The 25,749-nt window shown below is 52.9% G+C and overlaps 7 protein-coding genes across 7 annotated transcripts; 4 read left to right on the top strand and 3 right to left on the bottom strand.

The window, feature by feature from the left end:
* The first annotated feature begins 3,049 nt into the window (after positions 1-3,049).
* Positions 3,050-6,393, top strand: B0H65DRAFT_187108 (RAM signaling pathway protein-domain-containing protein). Its single transcript, XM_062821589.1, has 3 exons — positions 3,050-3,566; positions 3,636-3,747; positions 3,806-6,393. The coding sequence occupies exons 1-3, from the start codon at positions 3,241-3,243 to the stop codon at positions 6,275-6,277; spliced, it is 2,910 nt and encodes a 969-aa protein (XP_062681456.1). The 5' UTR covers positions 3,050-3,240; the 3' UTR covers positions 6,278-6,393.
* A 576-nt stretch (positions 6,394-6,969) lies between these two features.
* Positions 6,970-8,865, top strand: B0H65DRAFT_557897 (uncharacterized protein; the record flags this gene model as incomplete). The annotated part of the gene is given in 6 exon segments (XM_062830090.1): positions 6,970-7,722; positions 7,735-7,775; positions 7,800-7,840; positions 7,880-8,407; positions 8,444-8,521; positions 8,585-8,865. 6 exon segments carry the CDS (start codon positions 7,357-7,359, stop codon positions 8,863-8,865), a joined length of 1,335 nt encoding a protein of 444 aa, XP_062681455.1. The 5' UTR covers positions 6,970-7,356.
* A 338-nt stretch (positions 8,866-9,203) lies between these two features.
* Positions 9,204-10,217, bottom strand: B0H65DRAFT_425018 (3-oxo-5-alpha-steroid 4-dehydrogenase-domain-containing protein; the record flags this gene model as incomplete). The annotated part of the gene is made up of 2 exons (XM_062824546.1): positions 9,204-9,892; positions 9,956-10,217. 2 exons carry the CDS (start codon positions 10,215-10,217, stop codon positions 9,204-9,206), a joined length of 951 nt encoding a protein of 316 aa, XP_062681454.1.
* A 566-nt stretch (positions 10,218-10,783) lies between these two features.
* Positions 10,784-14,427, top strand: B0H65DRAFT_187079 (putative ATP dependent RNA helicase). Its single transcript, XM_062821588.1, has 2 exons — positions 10,784-14,069; positions 14,129-14,427. The coding sequence occupies exons 1-2, from the start codon at positions 10,963-10,965 to the stop codon at positions 14,307-14,309; spliced, it is 3,288 nt and encodes a 1,095-aa protein (XP_062681453.1). The 5' UTR covers positions 10,784-10,962; the 3' UTR covers positions 14,310-14,427.
* Positions 14,428-16,313: 1,886 nt separating this feature from the next.
* Positions 16,314-19,527, bottom strand: B0H65DRAFT_187031 (AEX-3 domain-containing protein). Its single transcript, XM_062821587.1, has 3 exons — positions 18,927-19,527; positions 17,156-18,869; positions 16,314-17,098 (listed from the first exon to the last, which is right to left on the bottom strand). Exons 1-3 carry the CDS (start codon positions 19,311-19,313, stop codon positions 16,446-16,448), a joined length of 2,754 nt encoding a protein of 917 aa, XP_062681452.1. The 5' UTR covers positions 19,314-19,527; the 3' UTR covers positions 16,314-16,445.
* B0H65DRAFT_187030 (uncharacterized protein) lies at positions 19,528-20,373 on the bottom strand. The gene has a single exon (XM_062821586.1). The coding sequence runs from the start codon at positions 20,340-20,342 to the stop codon at positions 19,743-19,745; it is 600 nt and encodes a 199-aa protein (XP_062681451.1). The 5' UTR covers positions 20,343-20,373; the 3' UTR covers positions 19,528-19,742.
* A 2,409-nt stretch (positions 20,374-22,782) lies between these two features.
* Positions 22,783-25,709, top strand: B0H65DRAFT_464672 (uncharacterized protein). The gene has a single exon (XM_062826766.1). It carries the CDS (start codon positions 23,187-23,189, stop codon positions 25,344-25,346), a length of 2,160 nt encoding a protein of 719 aa, XP_062681450.1. The 5' UTR covers positions 22,783-23,186; the 3' UTR covers positions 25,347-25,709.
* The last annotated feature ends 40 nt before the right edge of the window (positions 25,710-25,749 follow it).

The following is a 25,749-nucleotide window of genomic DNA, read 5'->3' as shown; positions in this document are numbered from 1 at the left end:
CTCCGAGACCAGGGCGATGGTCGAGTCCGAGGTGAAGAGAGTTCTGGACGAGTCCTACGAGCGTGCGCGTAACCTGCTCACCAACAAAAGGAAGGAACTTGACTTCTTGGCCAAGGCGCTCGTGGAGTACGAGACGCTCGACAAGAAGGAGGTCGAGAGGGTGATTCGGGGAGAGAAGTTGAAGGATCGCATCTCGGTGCCGCCAGGGCCCATGTCCGTCCCCAAGCCCAGCGACACCTTGGAGCCGGGTCTCCCCCTACCACCCCTACCTGGCGATGTACCGCCCCCGGGTGACAGTGGCCCGGGACCGGCCCCGCCGCCGCCTGTGCCCGCGTGAGGAGCCCAGAAGTGAGTGGGTGGGTGGGCGAGTGAGCGAGTGTAAGTAAAGGTGCGGGACAGGACATAACTTGTTCTTATAAATCAATCATGAACAAACAAAAGCCTGGCTTTTTCTCATCAATTTTGGGGAGTCGGGCAAACAACAAAAAGCATAAATGTCACATCACACAACAACACCATTCTAATGGGTAGCGGGGTTAGGGTATCAAATCAGGCTCTTTCTTTACGAATTGTATTTTAGTTTCATGTTGGGTTTTTGTTTCTGGCATTCAGCGCATCATTTTCCTACGAGAAATTGATAAGGACGAGGAAGAATGAAGAATGGATATAGGAGGTGTGGATGGGCGCATTAGATGGCGTTTTGTGTGTTGAGTTGGGTTTAGTACACTTACTTTTGCTACCACTTCGCGTGTTACCGTACTCGATGGTGATGATGATGCTCGGTCGAGACGGCCTTCTATAGCGAAGTTGAATGATACGTGGATGGCTATGCCTCTTCACTCTGCCAGTCATATATATATGTGCATTGGTGGTGATGTTTCGCCCACAGACAATTCCACGGCTACCTTTCCATTCGAGGTTAGCAATGTCTTATGAACCGCGATACTTTTTTCATGCTTCTGGTGTTTTTTCCATGTCTTGTATCCCGTAGGACAAACAAGCCACCACTGGAACAAAACGTCGGAGCTGAGGTACAGATATGGAAACAGAAAGTTTATACGAAGGCTTCCACTTGAGGCTGAAAAGAACGTTTGGTGTTCAGTTGATCTTCCTGTTGACAGATGGGTGGGTGGGTGTTTGGGTGGGTGTATTGTCGATCACTACTTGGATGTTGGGGCTGTGTAGTAGCTGTCAAATTCATGCCATCCTAGGTTGTGATATCGAATTGAATGCTTCTGCATTTAGTGTCCCTATTTGTTTGAACGACTTCACTACTTCATGTTTGCTCACACAGTCCCGGCGGGTGTCACGATGGCGTTCTCGGAAAAGGGTGAGTGCACGGCATGGAATCATTGAGTGTTGGTGTGAGCGTGAGTATTACACTCGTACGAATAATGTACATTGATAGGTAGGAACAAGAAAGCATAAACATTCAACGTGGGAACTCCATGTAAATGCGACTTTGCCAAGGCCGCGATGGCTTCAGATAATTCACGATCGGATCTCGGCTAGACTTGAGGTGATGAAAAAGTGGTTGAGCCGTTGAATGGATAAGGTATAGGTGGCACATGGATGCCAAGTTCAAGTAAAGTAATAAGATCTAACAGATATTGCAGTGATCTCGGTCGGGGATGTTAGTGTGCCATGGGGCGGTAATGAGATACTACCAATCCACATACAAAAAAAAAACGGAGGCTCCGGTTTCGATCAATTCTGTTACCGGCGCTTCGTTTCATCTGGATAGGGTGGTTTGATGTTGTATGGTTGTTGGTTTTTGGTTGTTGAGTGCCGCGCTTCGATGTAGTTCGAGTAGAATAGTTGCCGGCTATGTACCACGGCCGATCGTCTACCCAATGAACCCCATGGGTTGAAGCAGTTCATCTCGATATTCCTCGCTTTGATGTTGTGCTATCGTGGTGGGCGTCACAGTATCAAATCAATCGATACCTCTAGGGAGTTGTCCCTTGCAGTCAGGGTGTGCTTGGTGCGGCGCGCTAAATTGTTAGACACACACACACAGAGCTGTGCCGCACGAACCCGCGGTCTTGGATGCACACCCCCGTTCCGACCCCAAAATGCAGGCACAAGACACAGTGCCTTTGCTGTGCTTCATGAGACTGGACTGTTTGGCTGGGCAACCCGTCAAGACGGGATGAATGGGCGGGAAGGGGAAAAGCGGGGTCTTGTTATTTTTGTATGTGCGTCTGTGCATCATTTTCTGATCTTTCCCATTGTCGGGCATTGTTGACAAACTGACAACCTGAAACTGGCGCTGGATACTGGACTTCTCTCCTCAGGTGTCCATCAGGTGCTACAATTCACGACCTTTCTGGCCTTCCCTGGAATATTCCTACGGAGGAAAGTGGATTCCCTTCCCCCTTCTTCGCTTCTTTCGTTCTTCCTTTCGTTCTTTTTCAAGGCCACCCTGCCCCTGTCTACCCTGCTGGATTTCCATGATCGCTTCCCTGTGCCATGCTCTCAACTGGATGCCCCCGTGGATGCTGCCCTGATGCCATGCAACCCCCGAGTCCCCAGCATTGTGGTTACGACTAGAGGTACCACTCCTTGCTACCAAAGACGCGCTAACCCCTATCTTGGAGACTTGGGCGTCGTAACGTTTTGCTACCCGACCCGGCTGACCCTCTTTCTCTAACAAAGGGAAATTTTGGAGGTCCAGTCTAAACTCTGAAGCTACACCATATCGTACATCTCCTCCGAGATTTGAGACTTGGGACCAAGACAGAGATAGAAAGAGAGACACGCGGGCACGACTTCAGAACTAAAAGAGAACGGCCCGCCCGACCGTTCCCTTTCGAGTATCTCTCTCGCCCATCTCCTCGGCTGCTCCAGCTCATCATATCAACAACCCACCTCCTCAAGTCAACAACGCATGAAGAGGCCGCTCGCTTCCTTCCCTTTCACCGCCGCGTCGCTGGGATTGGTCCTTCTCGAACTGTCACCGCCCGCCCTAGAAGACTAGACTAGAAGGCCGATCAGTTCTGCCATGAGATTTCGCTTCGATCCCATCTAGCACCACCAGCCTGTTTCGCCCCGGTCCAACCCGTCGAACGACCCGTCGATTTTCCATCATCCCAAAGACACACGAGTTTCCCCCGTCATCGACCCCGACTCCCTGTCCAAGTTCCGCAACGGGAACCTCTGTCAACATACCATAACGCGCGCCGTCCCCAACCACTTCTCCAAGAAATAAGAGAGACCGATAATAGACAACACGCCCCGATGGATCGCCCGCGCGGTCGGCCTGATAACCCGGGGCTGGCCCGGCGAATGCCACCTGTTGGCGCCGCTCATGCCCATGGGAACCTGCCGCCGCACCCACCCCGTCGCGATGCATCGAATTCGTCCCTATCGGCCTCGACGCCGCTATCTTCCAACCAAGTCATCGCCCTAGTGCGCGAGTCCATGCGCGTTGCTCATGAGAACGAAGCAAAGGCGACAGAGGGTATCAGCACCCTCAAACCCGGTCTTACCATCGACCTGAGTAGAAAGAGGATACAGAAGCTGCCAGACGAGGTGGTCGATATAATTAAGGATGAGTTGGAGAGGTACTACGACATCTCGGAATTACCTGCTGGTCGGTCCATGGGCTAATCTGTTCCTCTGCGACCCAACAGGCTTGCGCTGTCACACAACTACATCCAGACGTTCCCTGCCCGATTCTCCGAGTGTACCTCGCTTCGTTACCTCAATGTCAGGTCGAATAGGATAAAGGAGTTTCCGCTCGCGGTAAGGTTATATATCATCCTTCCACCAAAAGGGCCGTCGCTGACCGGATCGTATACAGCTTTGCGACCTCAAATCACTAGAGATCCTAGATCTAGGGCGAAATATGCTCCGCGTCCTTCCACCAGACATTGTGAAACTATCATCACTCAAGGTCTTCTCGATACAGAAAAATGAGGTCTCCGAACTGCCACTATGTCTGGCCGATATGCCATCGCTCTCCGTCATCAAACTAGAAGGCAATCCCCTAGTCTTCCCACCACCAGAAGTCTTCCAGGTGCCGCCGCCAAGCGTACAGAACGAGGGTATCTTGAAGGAAAGCGAATTGACCGAAATCACGGTTACGGCGCACGTTAAGAAGTACCTAAAGGCACAGGCCAACATCATACTGGAACGAGAACAAGCCGAATCACCCAACGACGAAACTGACGGTATCGAGACACCACGACCGACCATCAAGCGCGTATTCAGTGGACGATTCCCCATAAAGGTCAACGGCACAGACGTTCCGGATCTTAGGTCGCCGAACTTGTCCCGTCCTCCACCTATCCCAAGTCGATCCCATTATCGCGGTCTCTCCCAGCAGAGTTCAGCCCAGCGACGACCTGGCGTCATGCCACTCACCATTGGCAATCCTAACGAACGAATACGCAGTAACTCGGAAACAACGGGCGCACACCATTCGAGCCGCGAGCGATCCGAGAGCAGGTCCCGCCGTATGGGTGTTGTCTCCAGAAAGGGTTCTGAACTTGGCACTCTTGACGAGTTGGAGGCCAAGGATCGATTTAGCATCCATTATCGTGGCCTCAGTCACGGTTCCGCCATGCAGCCTGGTAACGGCAGTATGCCTGGTCAGAGCCCAGCACCATCCAGCCCAGCTGATTCGATATCCTTGCAACGCCCTATCTATGTCCGACGACTATCGATCCTACCCGAAAGAAGGCGTGAATCAAAGTTTATTGATCCGGTACTGGAGGCTGCTAAGGGCATCCTCTATTCCATCTTCCAGATTCACCCCATGATCCAGATGTTGATGGGCCTTGCAAATGACGGCAGCAGCAAGCGTTCGAGCCTTGAGATTGTCTTTTACAATACCAATGCTCATGTGGAGCAATTGGAATTGGAAATTCAAAAGCACGACCAAGCGGGAGATGGTACGGGACCAAGAGAGAACGAGAACGTGCAGAGGGCATGCATTACGCTTGTGCAAGCATACAGCCATGTGTGCTCCCTGCTGGTCAATAATGTTGATTTGTTTCTCGATAACGGTGACCCCAGGTATCTTCGCACTCTGTTGACGCAGCTCTATAATAGCATTATGGAGCTGCGTGTTACATGCTCTCAGCCATCTCCCGGAATGCCTTCGCGCAATGTGCCGCCCGTCCCCCATCGGCCAGACCTCGAGACCATTCGACCGCATTCGCGAGACAACTCAGTTACTCCCACGATCGACCGTCCACCACAGACCGCGAGACTACGGAACCCTGGGCCTATGCATCCCCACGCCAACCTTCGTGTCGCGACGGATGTACCACTGATGCCGTACAACAACGGCATGCACCGACAAGTTATGAGTGCTGTAACGCCTCGGTCTGGAGAGCCTTTCCCGGTCAGTGCGGGTGGTCTGCGGATGTCTATTGACGAGGAGGATCGGATATTCGAAAAGATTTTCCTGGCTTTGATGAAGTCTGCCGAACTCGCCCTCAAAGTTTTGCCGAATCTTAGCGCGCAATTCAGCGTAGCTTTACGGAATGCCACCACGCAACGAGCGTCCGACCATGTGGTGCATTGTTGGAAGGCACTGATTGTGAAGTGCAACGATTCGATTCGTCATACGGAGATATTGAAGGAGAGGCTGTCGAATATCAAGCTGAAAGAGCCGGGGATCCGTGGGCAGCCGGGGTTCTGGAGGATGTGCAACGACTACATCGACGCCTGGTATGTCTTGGGTAAGAAAACTATGCAGTTTCAAACCGATATCCAGTTGCCAGTCGATGCCAAATCTAGAATGCGGCCCATTCAGAAGGCTATGAAAGATGCTTGGGAGTTCATGGTACACTCACCGTGGTCCCATTTCCTAAAACCGCAACCTAGTAGTGGCGGGCATGGAAGGGGCAGAATGAGAGGGAGAATGGGAGGTCCGGGAATGGAAGGAGTTGAGGATACATCGAGCCCTTACAGTACGCATGGCACCAACACACCAGTACCGATGCCCATGACGCCACAGAGCGCGGCTCTTGGTCCAGCTGTTCAGGCCACGGTACCATCGACGCCCAAAAATGGCTCTTTTTCGGCAGCGTTCAATGGTGGATTGTTCGAGAGGGCTGAGACGCTCATTCAAATGGGAGGCCCAGGTATGGGAAGCCGAAGCGGAACCATGCAATCGACGTCAACAGCAAGTCTGAACTCGATTGGCACAACGCTATCCGGGGAGAGTGCTATGACCCCGAACTCGGCACTTAGAGGTAGTCCGGGTCCGGGGTCACTAACGCCGCTTCCCTTCCGAATGAATAGTGGGAAGGTGGGCTTCTAGGCGAGGGCCCGTGTATTCATCAGAAACAAGCACGCACACAATGCACCAGGATTTTCTTATATACAGTTATTAGGAGAGCTTCCCCAAGCTGCGGGTTCAGCGGTTGGTTGGATGCGATATCTCTCTCACACATGAGGCTACAATGTTTTCTTGGTACAGCAGCAGGTGGTCAGAGTCTAGGTCTTTCAAAAGACAAGCCGTTCCTTTTTTCTTGGTCTCATTTCCTACACTATGTCTATCTACACACAGCATCTAGGCGTTCTTATTTTCCTGAACAAGATTGGAAGAAGGGAGCATTGGTGGGCAGGCGGTTGGGACGGACGGGACTGGAATCGAGCAAATACAGGTTGCATGGTAAAGGGAGGCGCGGCGGCGAGTAAAGGTGAACACGAGACTGGCATTTGCAAGAGAGAGGAAAAGTTTAGGTATAGCACAAATCTATAATGTGTACAATCAAATCAAGTCTACTCCCATATCGAAGTCTTCATCACTTATGCAGAGAGAATTATAAAACCGGGTTAAGGTGAGTTGCCTGGTGCAGTCTGCCGGCCTCGTCACAAAAAGGGGGATGTCAACAAACAAACCTCTCCTCAGATTACACACTGTCCCAATTGCAAAGCCAAAAACCAACGAATGACGTGCATTAATCTAGAACAGCCAATTCAGAACAGGCCATCCCCGGCAACGGTAAGCTTAACTCCCCGGAAGATACCCCGCGTTACATTTGTGCTGTGCCTCTTTTGTGTCTTGCTCGGTTTCTCACCAGTCGTATAAATGGTCGTCTCCACCCTTCTGCATTTGATATAAAAGACTCCCGTACTACATACACACATGTAGAAGCATTATCACGCTGGATGGCGGCAGGTGTCAAACTTGCGCCTAGTTACTTCTGCTTCTACCTATTCAGCATTTACTCAATTCAGCGGCTGGTGTCATCGATGCTGGATGAGAGCTTGATTCATTGAGTCTCTTTTTACACTCGATCTGGATTCACTTACTCGGTCCACCTATACCTGATCGCTATCACTTACACCCACTCACCAACACAATAAGTGACGAGCAACGAAGAAAAATCCAAAATGTCTCGACCATCCCGCCCCGGCTTCCTCCAGCCAGCCCGGTCCGCTCCGGCCCCAGCCTCAGTGACCAACACCAATGTCACTGCGGCCATGGTATCCGTCCCCGGCGACATTGACATCGACGGCCCCGATTACCACCATGACACGGAACACCGGCGGGGTCCAGGTCCAGGTCCGGGATCAGTAACAGCCGCACCGTCAACAACCGGTTCAACAACAACCACAACCACAACCACAACCGGACGCGCATCTTCTTCAGGGTTTCCCCTTCCCTTCTTCGCCGGCTCTTCTTCGTCAAAGAGATCAACCGCCCCCACTGTGTCGTCGGTTTCAACGGCGCCGCAACCACTTATTCCGGTTCCGAATGTTCATGCTCAGGCATATACAGGCCAAGCGGTACCGGTGCCGCCGCTGGCGGGGTCAACGTCGGGGTTATCTTCGAGGACGGCAACGACGGGGTCATCTACTTCTGGGGCTTCGACGAGTACGACTACTACTACTACTACTACCAACGCCAGGAGAGCCGCTCCTGCTTTCCCGCCTGCTTCTCGGTCCCAGTCCCAAACCTCCCGCCCCGGCGTTCAACAACCTCCTCACACCCCTCACACACCTCACACCCCAACGGTCCCAGGCCCAAACCCAGGCCCCCTCCCCACAGCCCAAGCCCGCACCGCCGTCCTCGCCTCCATCTCCAACCTTTTAGACCGCGAACTCACGGGTCGCGCCTCTTTGTTGCATCAAAACCACAACGCCATTCTCAAACAAGAGCGGGAGATGTCCAAAGCCGTTGAAGCATTCAAAAAGGAGAATGATAAACTGGAAAAGCTGGCGCGGGAGGGAACGAAACGGCTAAAAGAGGTGGGGGATGTGCAGAATTGGGCCGAGGTCTTGGAGAGGGGGTTTTTGAGGGTTGAGGAGACTATTAGGCGTGCTAATGGGGATTTTTACCGTGACTATAGTGAGGGGAGTGGGAGTTATAGTGGGAGCTGGAGTGGTAGTGGGAGTTTATGGAGCGGGTCTGAGGTTGGGGTTGGGGTCGGGGTTGGGGAGGGTGGACGGGAGGGGGACGAGGGCGGGGAAGGGGAAGGGGAAGGGGAAGGGGACGACGGAAAGGATAGTGAGGGGGTTGGAGATGGTGAGAGTAAAGTAAAGAACGGCAAGGAAGGTGAGGAAAGTAGAAGGGACAGAGATCAGCAGGAGGGTGAACGACACGAGGGGAGTGGGATAGTTGGGGGCAGTGGAAGTAAGAGTGTTGAGGGAGAAGGGGCCGCTGAGGTAGAGAACTTGAATGATGATAAAAGAGAAGAAAAAGATGTAGAAAGAGATGCGGAAGGGGATGTGGTCATGACTACTGAAGATGATGTCCAAGAGAGACATACGAGACTTGACAAGGGGAAAGGAAAGGCAGTCGATGACACGATACCGGAACCCTCGATGGTGCCTTTGCCTCAATCACCGGGATTCGGTGGCGGCATTCAGTTCCCGAACTTGACACCTGCGGCGGTATGAGTTCCCTCTCTTTGGCTGGTTGGATATGGAAAGATCTGCTTAACGATGTCACGACGTAATGATTTGAGATACCAACAAGCTGGATAATATGCCATTCGAGTTCATAAAACTCGTTCATCTCATTACACATTTCTATCACCAGTTTTTATCTAACACTCTATAACACACGAGGTTGGATAGGAATGGCATCTCATAGAATGACCACTACCACCGTTCTCGATTGTCATACACTGAGTGTACAAGAATGCTTGCATCAAACCACCAGCCCTAAGCTGAAAAGACTATGCGCGACACACTCCAGGCTTGCACCTAAGCCAAACCCTTATAACAAGCCTAGCTTAGATAAGACCGGGAAGCATGGTGTAGCGCTTGGCCTTGTAGCGGTCACCGAACTCCTTGCGAAGAGCCCTCTCCTTGCCGCGGGACCAGCTGCGCATGTAGAAAGTACCGGTAGCAATGAAGATGACAACAGCAAAGCTGCGGCTGATCAAGATGACACCAACCCAAGCAAGGACCTCGAACATGTAGTTGGGGCTGGTAACCAGGTTGCTACCAATGGTGTTGGGGATACCACGCTCAGTGCCGCCGGGCTTGCGGAGGCTGGCCAAATGCTGGTGGACGATCCAGTTGCAGACCTCGCAGACGGCGAAGAGGCCAATGCCGAAGTAGTCAAGAAGAACAAGCTCGTTGCGGTCGGAGGAAGAACCGGGGCGGTAGATGTCGAGGGAGCACATGAGGCCGGCGAGGAGCCAGTAGAAGGCAGAGTTGCGGAAGATGTTGAAGGCGGGCATGGTGTTGGCCGAGAACTTGTGGACGAACAAGGTCTCGTACTCGCGCTTGAGGAAGTGGAGGTTGAAGAGGGCGAACAGGAGCCACTGGACCTTGGACATGGGCGTCTCGGTCTCGTTCTTGTAGGCCCACGAGCCGAAGCTGTAGATGTAGGGGCGGAGCAGAGGGACGAGGACGTGGAAGAGGATGGGGCCGAAGTACTCGATCACGAAGACGGTGCGCCAGGCGATCTGGGGGCCTGTGTTGTGGTGGGTTGTGTTAGTTTGGGAACTTTCACATGCTTTGAGAAATCATGACGTACCAAGGTCCTTGACGACGAGCTCGCCGGCCTTGACAACACCGGCCTCATCGCGGACAAGAGCCTTGCGGTTCTTGAGAATCTTCTTGGTCTCGGGGTCGAAGAGACCAATGCGGTTGAAGTCGTCGATACCGGACTGGCGGGCAACGGCCTGCTTCGCGTCCTCCACCGTGGCATCGGCGGGGAGCTCAATGGAAGCCGGGAGCTTCTTGATGGGCTGCCTCGGCGACCGGTTGGAAAGCTTGAGAGCGAGCTTGGCGGCCATGTTGACTTGTGTGTTCGGTTTGTGTATTCCACCAAGATCAAGATACGGAGTCCGAGAAAGGAAAAAAGAGGAAAACCGACGCGTTGCTCGATCAGATGAAAGAGAATGGAAGTTAAGAGAAAGGAAAGACCGGGGCCGGGGCCACTAGCTTGGGCGGTGTCCGCGGGAGTTATAGCGCTCCAGTGGCCGCTCCCGTGGCGGGCCTGGGAGACGGACGTGGCACCCCACACCTCCCGAGAATTCCAGGTTTTTGGCGGAGGGGCCCACCGTCGAGCTCCGATACCTCGGATTGGCGGAGTCTGTTGAGGTGACGGTCTTATATGCATCTAGAAGAAATTGGAGAAGCTCTTCTAGATGCATACGCAGAGCTGATCGATTCAATGTCATCCGGATCGAGCGATCGATTGGCCTGACCGCCTGTGGAGACCCGCAGATAATTCTGCCACTCCCGGTTCCTTGCCTTCAACTTTTTTTCTTCGTTAGCGATAACGTTTATCGGCGTCCCGTCTGTCGTTCCATCTTTCGTAGGGTCGTTGGTTCTTGGGTTCTGCAATCCATCAACCCCCCTTCATCCAACAACCTTCCCGGCCGTCTACGTACGCCACTTTCTTTTTTCAGCCCACAGTCCCAAGGCTCAGGAAGCCTAGGTGCTCGGAGCTGCACTCTATCTCTCACCCTTTCGCATTTCCTATTTATCGGCCAATACCACATCATCTGATTGGGGACATCTGCAACACCCGTCAAGATGGATGACCTCTTTGAGGTTTTCGAGGAGCAGCCTCGCGCCCAGAAGAAGCGCAAGGCCTCTCCCGATGTCGAAATGACCGATGGAGCTGCCGCTGCCACCGCAAATGCCGCCGCCGTCACTCACCTGCAAGCCCAAGCCGCCCCCGCGCCGCAAGAAGACAACAACAACAACAACATCAGCACCGACCAGCCCACGACCTCCAACGGCGATGCCGCTGCCGCTGCCGACGATGTTCAGTCGCCTCAGAGCCCCCATGGCCAGGGCGACAGCAAGCGCAGGAAGAAGACGGACGAGGCCGAGCCCATCATGACCGATGCCTTCCAGACGGCAGAGTCCCGAGAGGTCACCGGCGCCCAGGGTTTCGCGCCCACCGAGGGCGAGTCCATCGTCATCTCCCACAACATTCAGCATCAGGTCGCCCTGCCCCCCGATTTGGACTACGAGTATATCCCCCTGTCTGAACACAAGCCCCCCGCCGAGCCCGCCCGAACATACTCCTTCAAGCTCGATCCCTTCCAGGCCCTGTCCGTCGCCTCTATTGAGCGCGAAGAGAGTGTCCTGGTTTCCGCCCATACCTCTGCTGGTAAGACGGTCGTTGCCGAATATGCCATCGCTCAGTGCCTCAAGAAGAACCAGAGGGTCATCTACACGAGTCCTATCAAGGCTCTTTCAAACCAAAAGTACAGAGATTTCCAGGCCGAGTTTGGCGACGTTGGCCTCATGACTGGTGACGTTACCATTAATCCCACAGCCAGCTGTCTCGTCATGACCACCGAAATTCTGCGCTCCATGTTGTACCGTGGTTCCGAAATCATGCGCGAAGTCGCCTGGGTCGTCTTTGATGAAATTCATTACATGCGCGACAAGATCAGAGGTGTTGTCTGGGAAGAGACCATCATCTTGCTTCCCGACAAGGTCAGATACGTCTTCCTCTCCGCCACCATTCCCAACGCCTTCCAGTTCGCTGAATGGATCGCCAAGATCCATCGTCAAGCCTGTCACGTCGTCTACACCGATTTCCGTCCCACGCCCTTGCAAAACTACTTCTTCCCCGCCGGTGGCAAGGGTATCCTCCTCATTGTCGACGAAAAGGGCAATTTCAAGGAGAACAACTTCAACCAAGCAATGGCCATGATCGAAGAGAAGAAGGGTGCCGACCCCAACGACTGGAGTGCCAAGCAAAAGGGCAAGGGCAAGAACAAGAAGACGAACAAGGGCGGAGAGGCTGCTAATGACAAGGCGGATATCGCAAAGATCATCAAGATGATTCTCAAAAGGAACTTCCAACCTGTCATCGTCTTCAACTTCAGCAAGAGGGAGTGCGAGCAGATGGCCTTGGCCAGTTCCAGCATGAAGTTCAACGCCCCGGATGAGGAGAACATGGTTAACAAGGTTTTCGAAAATGCTCTTGCTCAGCTGTCCGAGGACGACAAGAACCTCCCCCAGATCGCCAACATCCTTCCCCTTCTGCGCAAGGGTATCGGTGTGCATCACTCCGGCTTGTTGCCCATCCTCAAGGAGACCATCGAGATTCTGTTCCAGGAGGGTCTTATCAAGGTCCTTTTCGCCACCGAAACCTTCTCCATCGGTCTGAACATGCCTGCCAGAACCGTTGTCTTCACCCAGGTCACCAAGTGGGATGGTCAGCAACGCCGCCCTCTTACTTCTTCCGAGTACATCCAAATGGCTGGCAGAGCCGGTCGTCGTGGTCTCGATGACCGCGGTATCGTTATCATGATGGTCGATGACAAGCTCGAACCCGAGACGGCCAGAGCTATCGTTGTCGGACATCAGGACAAGCTCAACTCTGCCTTCCATCTCGGCTACAACATGGTCCTCAACCTCCTCCGTATCGAGGCTATTTCCCCCGAGTACATGCTGGAGAGGTGTTTCTTCCAATTCCAGAACGCTGCGAGCGTACCGCAGCTCGAGCGTGAGCTCATCAGCCTGCAACAGGAGAGGGACGCCATCATCATTCCGGACGAGAGCATTGTCAAGGATTATTACGGTGTGCGTCAACAACTGGAAGAGTACAACAAGGATATGGTGCATGTCATTCAGCATCCCCAAAACTGTACTGGCTTTTTCCAGGAGGGCCGTCTCATTCACATTAAGAGCCCAAGTGGAGTGGACTATGGCTGGGGTGTTCTGATTAAACATACCCAACGGCAAAACCCGAAGAACGGTCAGCCACCTTATCCAGAGCAAGAGTCATACGTTTTGGACGTTTTGTTGAAGGTATCTGGCGATTTCAACCCCAAGGCCCGTGGGGAGACGCCGATGCCTGAGGGCATCATGCCTGCAGGAAAGGATGGCAAGAATGCCAGGTGGGAGGTTGTCCCCTGCCTTCTGAACTGTCTCAGGGCCCTTGGTCAGCTGCGTGTTTTCTTGCCCAAGAGGCTCGAAAGCGCCGACGAGAAGGACGGGGTGGGTAAGGCCGTTGACGAGATCAGCCGTCGCTTCCCTGACGGCATCCCTATCTTGGATCCTATGGAGAACATGGGCATCAACGACGACAGCTTTAAGAAGCTGCTCCGCAAGATTGAGGTCCTCGAGTCGCGTTTGGTGGCCAACCCTCTCCACAACTCTCCTCTCCTTGTTGAACTGTGGAACCAGTACAGCCTCAAGATGAGCCTTGGCGAGCAGATCAAGGAGAAGAAGAAGGCCATTGCCCAGGCCCACAGCGTTGCGCAGCTTGACGAGCTCAAATCTCGCAAGCGTGTCCTTCGCAGACTGGGCTTCATCAACGACGCCGAGGTCGTCCAGATGAAGGCCCGTGTCGCGTGCGAGATCTCCTCGACAGAGGGTCATGAGCTTCTCCTTGCCGAGTTGCTCTTCAACCGCTTCTTCAACGAGCTGAGCCCTGAGATCTGCGCTTGCATTCTCAGCTGCTTCATCTTTGACGAAAAGATCGAGACGCAGGCGCTCAAGGAGGAGCTGGCTAAGCCTTTCCGCGAAATCCAGGCTCAGGCCAGGATCATCGCCAAGGTCAGCGCGGAAAGTAAGCTGGATGTCAATGAGGACGAGTACGTTCAGAGTCTCAAGTGGCAGCTCATGGAGACTGTCCTGGCTTGGGCTCAGGGAAGGCCGTTCTCCGAGATTTGGTATGTTCAATTCAATTCCCTTTCAATTCGCAGGACTCTGTTACTGACTTTACCGATAGCAAAATGACCAACGTCTACGAAGGCTCGCTCATCCGTCTCTTCCGCCGTCTCGAGGAGCTCCTCCGCCAAATGGCCGAGGCCGCCCGCGTCATGGGCAGCGAAGAGCTCAAGGACAAGTTCGAGCTCAGCTTGTCCAAGATCAGACGTGACATTGTTTCTTTCAACAGTTTGTATCTGTAAAGAGGGAAAGAAGAGATGCGCTCGATGAGTTGAGTTTGAGATAGGTTATGCTTTGATCATGGCATGGCGTGTTGATACCCCCTACTACTTCGTATTAGAAATCGCTGTTTCAAAAGTGATAAAAAAGCGAGGTATAGCGTGTGTGGCTCAACATGGAGGAGGGCGGCCTGGATTCTGTTCACCAATCTTTCTTGAGGAAAGATAGGTTGGTGAGGGAATCATGGATTTAATCACGTCATTTCTTTTCCGGCTGGAGAGAAAACCAGCGAGTTACTTGCTGGCCATTCTTGTGGTTACAGGTATTATTTCGCTTTGCCACATTGTTTGCGGAGTTTGCGGGTTCTACTTGCTTGGTTCTGGTTTGGTTTTGCAAGTATGGTTTGGTGTTATGGGTTATCAAAAAGCCAAAAAGGGTTGTTAGAGTATTCAAATCGAACATCTTTCCATCTAACCTATCTGCCTTCTGTTGCCCCTTATTGCTCGTCACTGATATCTGCTTCCACCTAAAGACCACGATCTAGCTGCACCAACTCAACCAAACTGATGGTTCTTTGAGGAACATTAATGTCTTACCTTGCTTGACATCATCTGAAACCGCTCACTCACGCATACATGCTAACATTTCGTGCTATTCGTTAAGTCACGATAAACAGGCACTTGATTGCTTATGCCTCGAGCGATCGAATATCTCACTCTGTATTCCGTTGACACTGTTTCACCTCTGTTCGCCGGGTGAACTCCCCTCATCACCACTTACGTCAAGTCTGGGTGTCGGTGTAATTTACGTTGTTACCTCCGAGGATGCACTGCCGTTCGTTATAGCCAATCACTTTGATCATCTATGAGTAACTAACTAACTGACTTGTTGAAAAAGACGTATATATGTAGGCATATTACCCCCTATCAAACCGACTACACGATCAAGTGCACTACTTAGGTCTAACAATTAGCCAGGAGGAAATGAAAAGCGGGCAAAAAAAAAAAGACAGAGAGAAAAAAACATACAACACCAGGGATTCGCTGGTCGTCACCGACCCAACTACTAGTCTGGCCCTCACTGGCTTATCTATAGGAGAGCGGACGGGATCCCGAGTTTTCCAGTGGGTATGGTCGTATGTGTCTTTTCTGTGTAGTTCTTATCCTTATAAAGGCAGCAGAGCGATAGGCTGTTGGCTTCTTTGTTTTCCTTTTTTTTTTTCCCCCTCCCTTTTCTTCCGTCCCTTTGCCATGTCGGGCACAATGGCACAGTGGCAGAGTGGTAAGTAAACAAGCATCGTTGATGTCATCATCTCTCCACAAATCAGTATTAGAAATTAGACTACCTGATAGCGTAAAACGTGGCTTAAAGAAAGAGAATAGAGCTAGGGACTCTGTCGTATCAGGACATTACGCTGCGCTTTGCAGTAGTTGATGTTATGTGATACTATGCTAAAATGCCGGCTTTGTCTGCTTGAGAGCAGCTAAGAGCAAGATGAGAGGTACGGATGGATGGATTACCAAAGAGTTCGTAGTTTGGTCAGGTCAGGTTGTTGAGGGAAAATAAAACTTGGTATCTTTCAAAAAAAGGAACAACGCCACAGTGGGATTCATAGAACATATGTAAGTGTGAGTGTGTGGGCGACCGTGAGTGTGTGTGACTGTGACGACATGAAACGAAAAAAGAGACCAGATGTCCTTCCTTTCCCTCTCCTCCTTCCCTCCCCTTCATTTCCTTTCCTTCCTTTTTCCTCTGTCTCCTTCACTTCTTCCCTCCTCCTTCCTCCCCCTACTCTCTTCCCTCTCTTCCTCTCACATTTTGATCCAACATTTCCTGCTTTTGCATTTGCATAAACACAAAAGAGATGGCAGATGGGTGGTAGATGATGTGGTATAGACAACGGAGTTGGTTGGATACATAAAAAAAGAAAAGGAGTTAAATAAAAAAGTAAATCGACATGAAGTATGGGGATATCTCTGGATCAACTACAAAACAACACGCCCTTATCCTAATTCGTCGTCATAATATGTCCCTTGTGTGTGTGTTTCCAAAAATTTCCAAAAAAGAATCTCGGATCAACAACTAGATAGCACTGCCAGTTCCTAGCCTAGATAGATAGATAGATAGATCGGTCCTTTCACTCTTTCTAATTCGTACGCTTAACGAGAGCTACCCAGGGCGCTGATCCTCGCACCCGAAGGACGGTGGATCAGGGACTCGGCGTGCTTGCCGACGCGAACGCTTGGCTCATGCGGGATGGGGTTCTCACTCTCGCTCCGTTCGCCGGCGAGCTCATCCTCGTCGTCTTCGAGGATTCTTGTGGGGATGTCGTGGTGCCCCAGGCTATAGTATTGGGAGGTGCGCTCAGGGGTCGTCGCCGTGCTAGCGATTGACATGCTAGTGCTGCTGCGGTTGGGAATGAGATCCGGTGTGGGCGGGATGCTGGACCGTCCGCTCCTATCGGGGTTGAGAAGAAAAGAGTCGTCGCCGGCCTCGGTGGTCGCGACCGAGGTGGCGCCGTCATCGCTGTGGGCGATTGAGAGATTACTCCCTCTCCTGCTTTTTGAATACATCCCGGCCCCTTTCGCCGAGAGTGGTTCGTGGTGTGTGCCGAGTTCGGCGTCTTGCGCCAGCTGGAGTCCGTCTACCGCCGCTTGGCACTGTTCGGCGATGTTACGGATGATATGCGCGATAGCATCGGTCTTGTCCTTGAGATGACGGTCCGCCACGTCGACAAAGGTCTGCGACGAGATGCGCTTGCTCGCCAGGGTGAGGTTCTTGATGAACCTCTCGTTGTTGGGCTCCTCGCCAGCTACATACAGGTTAGCATCCATTACAAAATAATCTGGATAGACAATTGATAGCTTACCAGTGGCTTCCTCCGCCTCCTGTGCAGCTGCTACAAAGCCAGCTTCAATCTCGGCAGCCAACTCCTGTGGGGAGGTCATGGTCTTGACAATGTGCTCCATGTGATGGTGTTGGCCGGAAATCAGGCTGCGAAGGTGAAGCACCACGCGACGGGCCTCATCGCGTTGCCGGGTAATGGTGTTGTTGGTGTGTTGCAGGGCAGTAAGCTCCTTCCTATTTCTCTTACGCTCTCTCTCCAACTCCTCGGCGATCTCTTGCTGAAGCACAAGGGCTTCAAGGGCATCATCACGCTGCTTCTCCGTACCCTGAAGGCGCATCTGTAGGCGATTGTAGTCGCTCCTGTGCTCCTCGATAAGGCTGCCCAGACGCCGGTTCTCGCGCTTCGAGTTTTCGATCTTGGCCTTGAGGTCCTGGGTCTCCTTGGTGAGGGTCTCGGCAAAGGTCTGGAACTTGAGGAACTGCTGCTTCCAGCTCTCCAACTCATCGTTAAGGTAGTTGTTCCTCTTGGTGACCTTGCTGAGCTCCGTCTCCATACGCCCCTTAAGGTTGATGAAATCCTGCCAAGCCTCCATCGCATCGCGCGAGTACTGGTTTCGCTCACGAACAATCTCGTTCAGGTGTCTCATAGACACCTTTGTCATCAGAGGTTTCTTAGCGGAACCACCAAAGACGGCCTTGATGCCGGTGTTGCGGCCCATCTTCTCGCACACATGATCCATGACAGACATAACGGCATCCTGGTTCCACCAGTCAGGGTCCTGGATTGACTCGACCTCTCCACGCATGACAATGATCTGACCAGCGGGGATCAGCTTTCCACCGCCATAAGCGGAGCGAAGGTGGGGAGGAACGCCAGAAGGCGTGACGTCCCCGTTGAGAGCTTGAGTTAGACGGGTCACAAACTTATTGCGCTGACTAGGGGAAAGGGCGGTGGGTGGGCTTGAAGTGAGAACAAAGTTGCGGTCGAGATCGACAACCAGAGCATCCGCGGGAGGCGTGAAGAGCGACCTACACTCGGCCGTAATACCCAGGATATACGGACCAGGCTCTTCAGCAAGCTGAGTAGCATGGCGGGCATGAACGATGGGGACATAAAGACCACTCCACTCATAAACGCGCACAGCAAAGCGAACAGTCTCAGCAGCCATCGTCAACATGGCCGGGTAGTGACTGACAAAGATGATGCGGCGAGTCGGCGAAATAGCGGCCTCGATGACACCAACAATGTTGGGAATGGACAAGCAGTTGAACAGCGGCCACATGGCAAAGTTCTGGAAGCCAGTGGGCGACGAGGGAAACTGGTAGCACAGGGCGTAATCCTTCATGTCGATGCGGACCAGGTCGTTCAGGCGAGGAGCAGGGAAGCTGAGAATGCGTGACACCTCCTCAGCGTGGAACAGGTTAGTAGCCTTGTTCCAGTGAATCCACATGCCGCGAAGGTAGTCGCCAAGCAGGTTGTAAAGCGGGTAACGAGAAAGGAAAGACAAGCAGTAAGGGATCCAGTACTGCTCATCCGGGTTGTCGAAAAAGTCGGGTTCGGTCCTCCTCCTGAGCTCTCGAATCGTCTCGGCTCTCTTCTCGTCGGCGCGGGACCAGACACGCAAGCAAATTCCGTACAAGGTGTGGGAGGAATCCTGCTGAAGAACAAAGGCATGGTGAACGCAGTGTGGTTGACTTCGGCCAGTGCAAATTTCGACGTCGTGGGGGAAGCAAGCCTTTTAATATTGGTTAGCAAACAATAAGCTGAAGAGGTACTGATCAAATGAACCTACCCTCATGGCGTTGTGAAGAGCGCGAGCAATCTCATTATCCTGTTCCAACCTCGGACTGCTTCCCAGGATCTCTGGAAGCCAGAATTGGCCAACAGCACCCTTCATATGGCCGATCTTGCCCTGGGCCGGAGCAGGAGCCTTGACCCATTGTGAAGGCTCACGGCCGACACCACACACCATGTAGGCATGAGTCAAGGTCTTGGGGGTGCGCTGCTGAGGCTTGCCATTGAGTGAGTTGGGCATTGGTTGAGTGATGCGAGAGTGAAGGGACGAGCTGCGGCTGGGGATGGCGGGATTGACGTCGGCTTGGTCGCGGGTGCCGGGACGGGCATCACGGTCACTGGTCCGTGGCCGGTGGAAGGAGGCGTGTGTATTTAAAGAAGGCATGGCGTCGGTTATTGTCCCAAAGGACGACTGAGTTCAGGTCGACGGCGTGTGGTTTAGAATGTGACGGTTCGAAGAGATGAAGTTGGTTGATCGGATCGATAACGTGGGCAGCCACTACCGGCGGGGACTGCCTTGTTTCCTCCTGCCGATCGCTGGACTTGCCAAGTTGGGTGATGAAAAGGAGAGTATGTGGTGGGTTTTGCGAGGTAGTCCCGTGTTGGATAGCGTTTGTGAGTGAAGAGAAAGTGACCGATTGCCGTACTAAAAGGTAGCGAGAGTGAGGGTGCTGGTAATAGAGATTGACGACGGCGGCGACGGCGATGGTGATGGTGGACCAGTGAGTGATGGAGGTTGGCGAGACACACACGAGGGCGGACAGGCAACCTAGGGACTTTCTCCGAGGGACTGGGAGGTTGTCTCTACTAGTGTCTAGACATTCAAACAGAGAGAGTCTGGATGAAAAAGACACCAGCTGCACAACACAGTCGCGCAGTCGAACAAGGCTACCAGGGGACTCCTTTCAACGAAGAAGGGCGGACCTGAAGCTGGGAGCGGAGAGAGTGGACAGGTGTAGGTTTCCACGCACGCGAAAGGATGGGGACGCCAGAGACAAAAGGAAGCCGGCAGAGTCGCAATCGGGAGTGAGCTGAAAGTGCAAAGGACCGAGCACTCTGACAAGTGAGCAGGGGGGTGGAGACGAAGAAAAAAGGAAATGATCACTGATGGACCTGGGTTGGGGACTGGGTTGGATCGGATGGAGTTCTCTGTTGAGAGTCTAGACGGAATGAGGTCAATATGGGGGGCCCACAAGAGGACTTTTAGAGCCAACAGGGGTTGGTTGTTGGTTTGTGTCTGCCTCTCTGTCTCTTGTCTTTTCGGTGTTGCTTGTGTCGACGACGACAACGGGTGTATTACTGTATTGTACCACACATCCCGTCTTTCATCTTGTTTTTTTTGGCAGATTACCTCAAGTGTCTCTGTTTGACGGGATGGAAGCACCAGGAGATCGGATGAATGTATCAACAACATAAAGAGATTTCAGTTTGATTTTGGACTGCACTGCAATGCCAATGTCAAAACGCCAGTCCATGCACACACACACTGCGTGCTGCATCTTCCATGGCCTGCAGCATGCACTCCGGGCTGCAGGACTCTGGGAGATGGAGGAGACAAGCGATTTCGACTGGAAGCAAAAGACGCAAAAAGACCGGGGCCCGGGAAATAAGGTGGAGGGCCAATGGCACCCCAATGACCCCCCAATGCCACCTCAATGGACAATCTGAAGGAGCCCATCCAACGCTAGTGTACCTAAGCGGCATGCTCGCTGGAGGTGCTGCACCACTGCTGCACCACTGCCTGTGTGCCTGCCATGTGCCTGCACCTCTTAGGGGAGCCCGTCAGGGGTAGGTATCATCTGGACCTCTTGTGTTGTCCGGTGTCCGGGACCAATTCCAGCTTCCAGCCGGGGTATCCTGTACTTGTAAAAGAGACCATTATCAGAGGCCAGGGAGGTATCCGAGACTTGGACCACAACCTCTTCCTCCCCATCATCGCCTTCATCTTTCGATGCCCCTTCGTTTGTTTCAAGGCATATCCGGTGGAAAGCTGCAGTGCAGTCGGATCAAGACTCCACGATCTGCCTATTTCTGGACTAGGCAAAAAACCACCAAAAGCTCGCCGAGTTGCCATGTTTTCCGATAGGCAGTGGCGCTTCACTCTCGCACAATTTTTCCAGTGAGTCGTTTGCAATTTGAAAGAGGTAGTGATCGTCACTCCCCCCATGGCCATTCGAGTCCATTGTCCCACCACAGAGGCCATTCCCACGAGCTCATGGCGCGAGAATCCATCGGTGCTTTGCCCATGCTGGGCCAGTGCGCCGGGTCCCTGAGAGGATCGCTATGCACATCGTTTCCATTCTCTTCGATATGTCCGTCCAAGATATGCAAAGCAGAGCCGGCGATGCTTGTCCACGATGGCCCTCCTCCAGCAGGATAAATCGACTTCAGCCTGTACCACGCCTACAGTATCACGACAGTCCATTTTATACGGCCACTTGTTTCATGGCGTGGAGCGGTGAACTCACATAGGCTTCTGATATGTGAGAAGCTGTGAAATAAGCTTCGGCTGAAACAAGCCACAAGAGAGTCGGACAATTGGTCCTTTTACCACAACTTCCAGGCTGTGGTGGATCTCGCCGGAATCTCATCCATGATGCGCGCCGTCCAGCCGGCCGTCTCAAAGGCCCGAACGACACACATGTGTTGGGCCTCTGTTTGTTCGCATGGACGACAGAGATAGCGTTTGATAGGATAAGGTAGAGTATCGGACATGAATCCCGTATCCTCCAGCTTTGCTTCTTAGTCTGCTAGCTGCCGCTCGTCATCACAGTTGCAATCGCGACACGGCAACACCACCACAGTTAACCCTTATTCTTTCGGTCCAAAGAGAGCCGACAAGACTTGGGTTACATTTCTCAACAGCCTACCGCTGCCAAGTGTGGTGATACTGGCGGCTGTTATAGGTGAGGGGTCTGATATTGAACCACACTTACTTATCAACAAGAGCCTCCAATATCGCCCACCTGATATCCCGGAATACCCAACGACAGCAGTTGGTTGACCTGTCCACACATCCATCCATACCGAGGATGCTCACTCGGGAGGAACGGAGAGCGGGAGAGGCATTCAACCAACACCACCTCCAGCCCGCATGGCGTACGGCATGCCGTTGTTATCGACGCCATTACAAACGGCCGAGGAGGGGGAATTTTCGGAACCGTCGATAGAAACCACCAACAACGACAACAACGAGACCATCGCAAAAACACATATCGGTCGGCATAATCGGCCGAATGCCGTTCCCCTCTTCGGTCGCCCTGAGAGAAAAAAGAAATTCAAATGCAGATTGCGCGGCCCACACTGTCGGAAAACACCCGATCAACCCTCCCAGGATTGAAATTGAATACCCCTGGCTAGTCCTCATTCGGACAAGCGGTTGCATTCGCTTGTCCCGCCAGGAGTGTGATGAGTGATGACATCCAGGCCGACCATCCTTTCATCCATCACGTTCGTGCGGGGGAATTGGTGAGTGGTGACCCGAGTCTCACAATGAGGCAATCCAGACTCCGAGATTTTGAGATGTGTGAAGCCGATTCGATTAGAGGTGAAAGTTTGTCCTCTAGAATAGCTTTGAAACCAGCTGATAAGAAGGCTTGGGGGCTATCAGGCTTTACGCCCGTCAAACAGGGAGGTTCAGATGCAAGCCAGTGGTATGTGAGAGTTGTGGTCGTCTCAGTGTAGTGTGATGGCATTTTCGGGTTTAGAGGCAAGACAATCGTCACTCAATGGTACGTACAATGGAAATGGTCATCACAGACAATTCCGTGATTTTCAAGATCCAAAATATCGAGAAACAATGGGTGGCCCGTGGTCCATTTCAGTCAGTGACTGGATGGATGATGCCAGTGGAACAACCCTCTGTTTCCCCAGTGGTTCCCGCACCCGACCACAGCACGCAGCGGGACGGGAGCTAAAGGCGGAAACTTCCGGGCAGCTTTTGACCACTCAGGTTGAGGCATTCTTATCTTATCCTGCTGGTCGGTTATCGATAAGGGCCTAAGTGTCCGCCCAAAAAATCCGCCACGATAAGCTCCGCGACTGTTATCGAGCTTTGCGATATGTCAATGCTGGGTTCGACTTTCAAACTTGAGCTTCCTATCTATTACCACATCGTCACCCAACTTTAATTCTTATCAACGATACCTACCGTCTCCTCATCTTTTAATCTCGGTCAACGGTCATTGGTATTGTGGCATTGTTAATTGTCTAGTACAACAAACCAATTCTCCTCTCGATACAACCATCTCTGGTCACCATGGCCGACTCGGTGCTCAGCACCCTCTGCGGAATCTGCCACGCTGAACCTCCCAAATATAAATGCCCACGCTGTCTCGCCCGAACATGCTCGCTGGTATGCACCCAGAAGCACAAGATTAGAGCCGACTGCTCTGGCGTCCGCGACGCTACCGCCTTCGTCCCCGCCACCCGTCTCCGTACCACCGCCGGCATCGACCACGACTACAACTTCATCTCCTCCATCGAGCGCGCCTGCAAACGGAACGAGCAAGAGATCGTCGAAGTGCGGAAGATCCTCAGCGATAAGGAATTACACCCCCAAAACGAGGATAAGGCTTTTGTCAAGGAGTGGCACGGCGACGAGTTGCGCCATGTCCCCGTCGGGGCGCTGCCACCGCCGAGTTGGAAACAGCACAAGATGCAGGAGGAAGGCGCATGGATATCTGGATTCAGCAGACAAGTACGCCAGAGGCTCAGAAAGCTCAACATCGAAGCCGTGTCCATGCCGAAGGGCATGACCAGACAGCGCGAAAACGAGACCTCGTGGAACCGAAACCACCAATGCGTTAACTGGCAGGTTGAATGGCTTCTCTTCAACGTCCCCGGTATCCCTACGACCGGCCAACAACAACAACCGCACCGAATCCTCCACAAAGCCCTCGAGAATAAGCCTCTCAACCGTGCCCTAGCCGAAACCCTCGCCTGGTACCGCAGGCGCCTCTCTCGACAAGCTCAAGAAGCCGAAACCCTCCCCGATCCCTCCGACGCCGCCGCCGAAGACCAGCTAGACGCCGACGGCCGTCCCCTCAAGCGCCGCAAACTCGAATCTGGCTTCGCCCCAACGAAATCCAAGAAAATCACCGAAATCATCGCCTCCCCTTACCTCTCCTCTCCCCCGCATAACCCGCTCACCTCCGCCTGGTCCACCGACTCGCCCTACACCATGCAATACTCCCTCACCGGTGCCTGGTCGCAAACCTCGTGCGACGGCTCTGCTTCGATCACCAAAACCGACGACGAGGAAATCGTTGACCAATCCCGCTTGTTAGCGGGGTGGCGTTTCTTCTTGCACAAAACTTGGGCCCCCTCTGCTTCTGCTTCTCAACCCGGCAAGGAGAAACCAAGTGGGAAATTGTTGATCCCTTTGAGCGCGACCAAGAACCTCTCTCATGCTCTGCGCGGTAGGACGGTAGTTGAGTTCCCGACTGTTTACGCCCTGCCCCCGGGCGTTGAATTGCCGGAGGATTTTGGGTATGCGGATACGAAGAGGAGGAAGGAGCGTGCCCCTAAGGTGGTCAAATCCGAAAGCGAAAAGGTGGGCGATGGGGAGGAGGCGAGTAGCAGCTCATCGTCTGACTCTGACGCAAGCGACTCTGATTCTGATTCGGATGAGTCGTCTGATGAGGGTGAAGTGGAAGAAATTTCCTCCAATCCTAATGGGAGGAAGAAGCAATTCGGATCGCAACAAGCTGCTTTCAGACGGGATCAGCGGGATCAACGAGGTGGGGGAAGAGGTGGAGGGAAGTGGGAGCGCGGTGGCCGTGGGGGGAGAGGCGGCCGCGGAGGGAGAGGTGGAAGAGGAGGAGCTGGAGCTGGAGGGAAGAACGTGCGGTTCAAGCAGGAAGATGACGATCAAGACTCAAACCGGCTTGAGGCTGAAGAAGGAGAGATGGACACGGCCGCGCTAGAAGCAGCTGTTAAGCAAGCTGCTTCTGGTGACTTTGATGTCATCTTGAATCCGAACCGGGAGGCAGCGGAGGACGGCGAAATTAATAGCGATGGAGACGAAGTCATGGGTGATGCTGTTGATAACACCGGCTACAGCGGGGGTCGCGGAGGGCGTGGTGGCGGACGCGGTCGTGGCCGTGGCGGATCCCGTGGTGGAAGAGGTAGTCGCGGCAACTTCCAACAGCGGGGCGGTAGAGGCGGCGGCGGCCAGGGACATGGACATGGAGGCCGAGGAGGATTTGGAGGCGGTCAACACCACCAGCAGCAGCAGCAGAGGGTCAAGCAGGAGACTGAAGCGCCTCATCATATGGATGTGAATATGGACATTGACGTTCCAAGGCAAGGACAGCGTGTGGAGGAGGAACAGCAACAGCAGAGGCCTAGCATAGGCAACAAGGGCGGTGGCGGTGGTCTCGGTGGACTTGTCAACTACGGGTCCGATTCCGAGTAGTATTTTGGACTCGGACTCGGACCATCGAACAAAAGAATTTTTTTTAGGTAGACGTACCTGGGGTGTGGAAAGCGGATATGGATATCTTATCTTGTTGGCTCCAGAAAAGAAGAGGAATCGTATTGGTAGACGACGCTGCTAGCAGAAATGTTGTTGCGTTGCGTATAGAAAAGATAGCGAAATGGAATTGTTACGGGAAGCAGATATACCAAGTAGAGATAGTAAGCAGATAATTACCCCTAGGATGAAGAATCAATACAAAGCTACAAAGTGATACACTTATTACAAGGCCCGGTCGTAGTTAGGTGGATATCTGAGTTGGTTGTGTTTATGTCTTTGTATTTCGTTGGGTTTTGATAAGTACCTTTCAGTTAAATTACTTATTCATTGCTTTCTGATGATA

Source organism: Neurospora tetraspora, assembly GCF_033439725.1.
Source record: "Neurospora tetraspora strain CBS 560.94 chromosome Unknown B0H65scaffold_4, whole genome shotgun sequence".
Lineage (NCBI taxonomy): Eukaryota > Fungi > Ascomycota > Sordariomycetes > Sordariales > Sordariaceae > Neurospora > Neurospora tetraspora.
Note: the sequence above shows the minus strand (reverse complement) of the source record. Positions and strands in the feature narration are given on the sequence as shown.

Coding starts and splice junctions, on each gene's coding strand:
- B0H65DRAFT_187108 (XM_062821589.1), top strand. CDS start 3,241: ATGGATCGCCCGCGCGGTCGGCCTGATAACCCGGGGCTGGCCCGGCGA. Junction 3,567..3,635: donor ATTAAGGATGAGTTGGAGAG/GTACTACGACAT, acceptor GCGACCCAACAG/GCTTGCGCTGTCACACAACT. Junction 3,748..3,805: donor TAAAGGAGTTTCCGCTCGCG/GTAAGGTTATAT, acceptor GATCGTATACAG/CTTTGCGACCTCAAATCACT.
- B0H65DRAFT_187079 (XM_062821588.1), top strand. CDS start 10,963: ATGGATGACCTCTTTGAGGTTTTCGAGGAGCAGCCTCGCGCCCAGAAG. Junction 14,070..14,128: donor AGGCCGTTCTCCGAGATTTG/GTATGTTCAATT, acceptor CTTTACCGATAG/CAAAATGACCAACGTCTACG.
- B0H65DRAFT_187031 (XM_062821587.1), bottom strand. CDS start 19,313: ATGCCTTCTTTAAATACACACGCCTCCTTCCACCGGCCACGGACCAGT. Junction 18,870..18,926: donor CTCTTCACAACGCCATGAGG/GTAGGTTCATTT, acceptor CAATATTAAAAG/GCTTGCTTCCCCCACGACGT. Junction 17,099..17,155: donor GGAGGCGGAGGAAGCCACTG/GTAAGCTATCAA, acceptor ACCTGTATGTAG/CTGGCGAGGAGCCCAACAAC.
- B0H65DRAFT_187030 (XM_062821586.1), bottom strand. CDS start 20,342: ATGTTGTTGATACATTCATCCGATCTCCTGGTGCTTCCATCCCGTCAA.
- B0H65DRAFT_464672 (XM_062826766.1), top strand. CDS start 23,187: ATGGCCGACTCGGTGCTCAGCACCCTCTGCGGAATCTGCCACGCTGAA.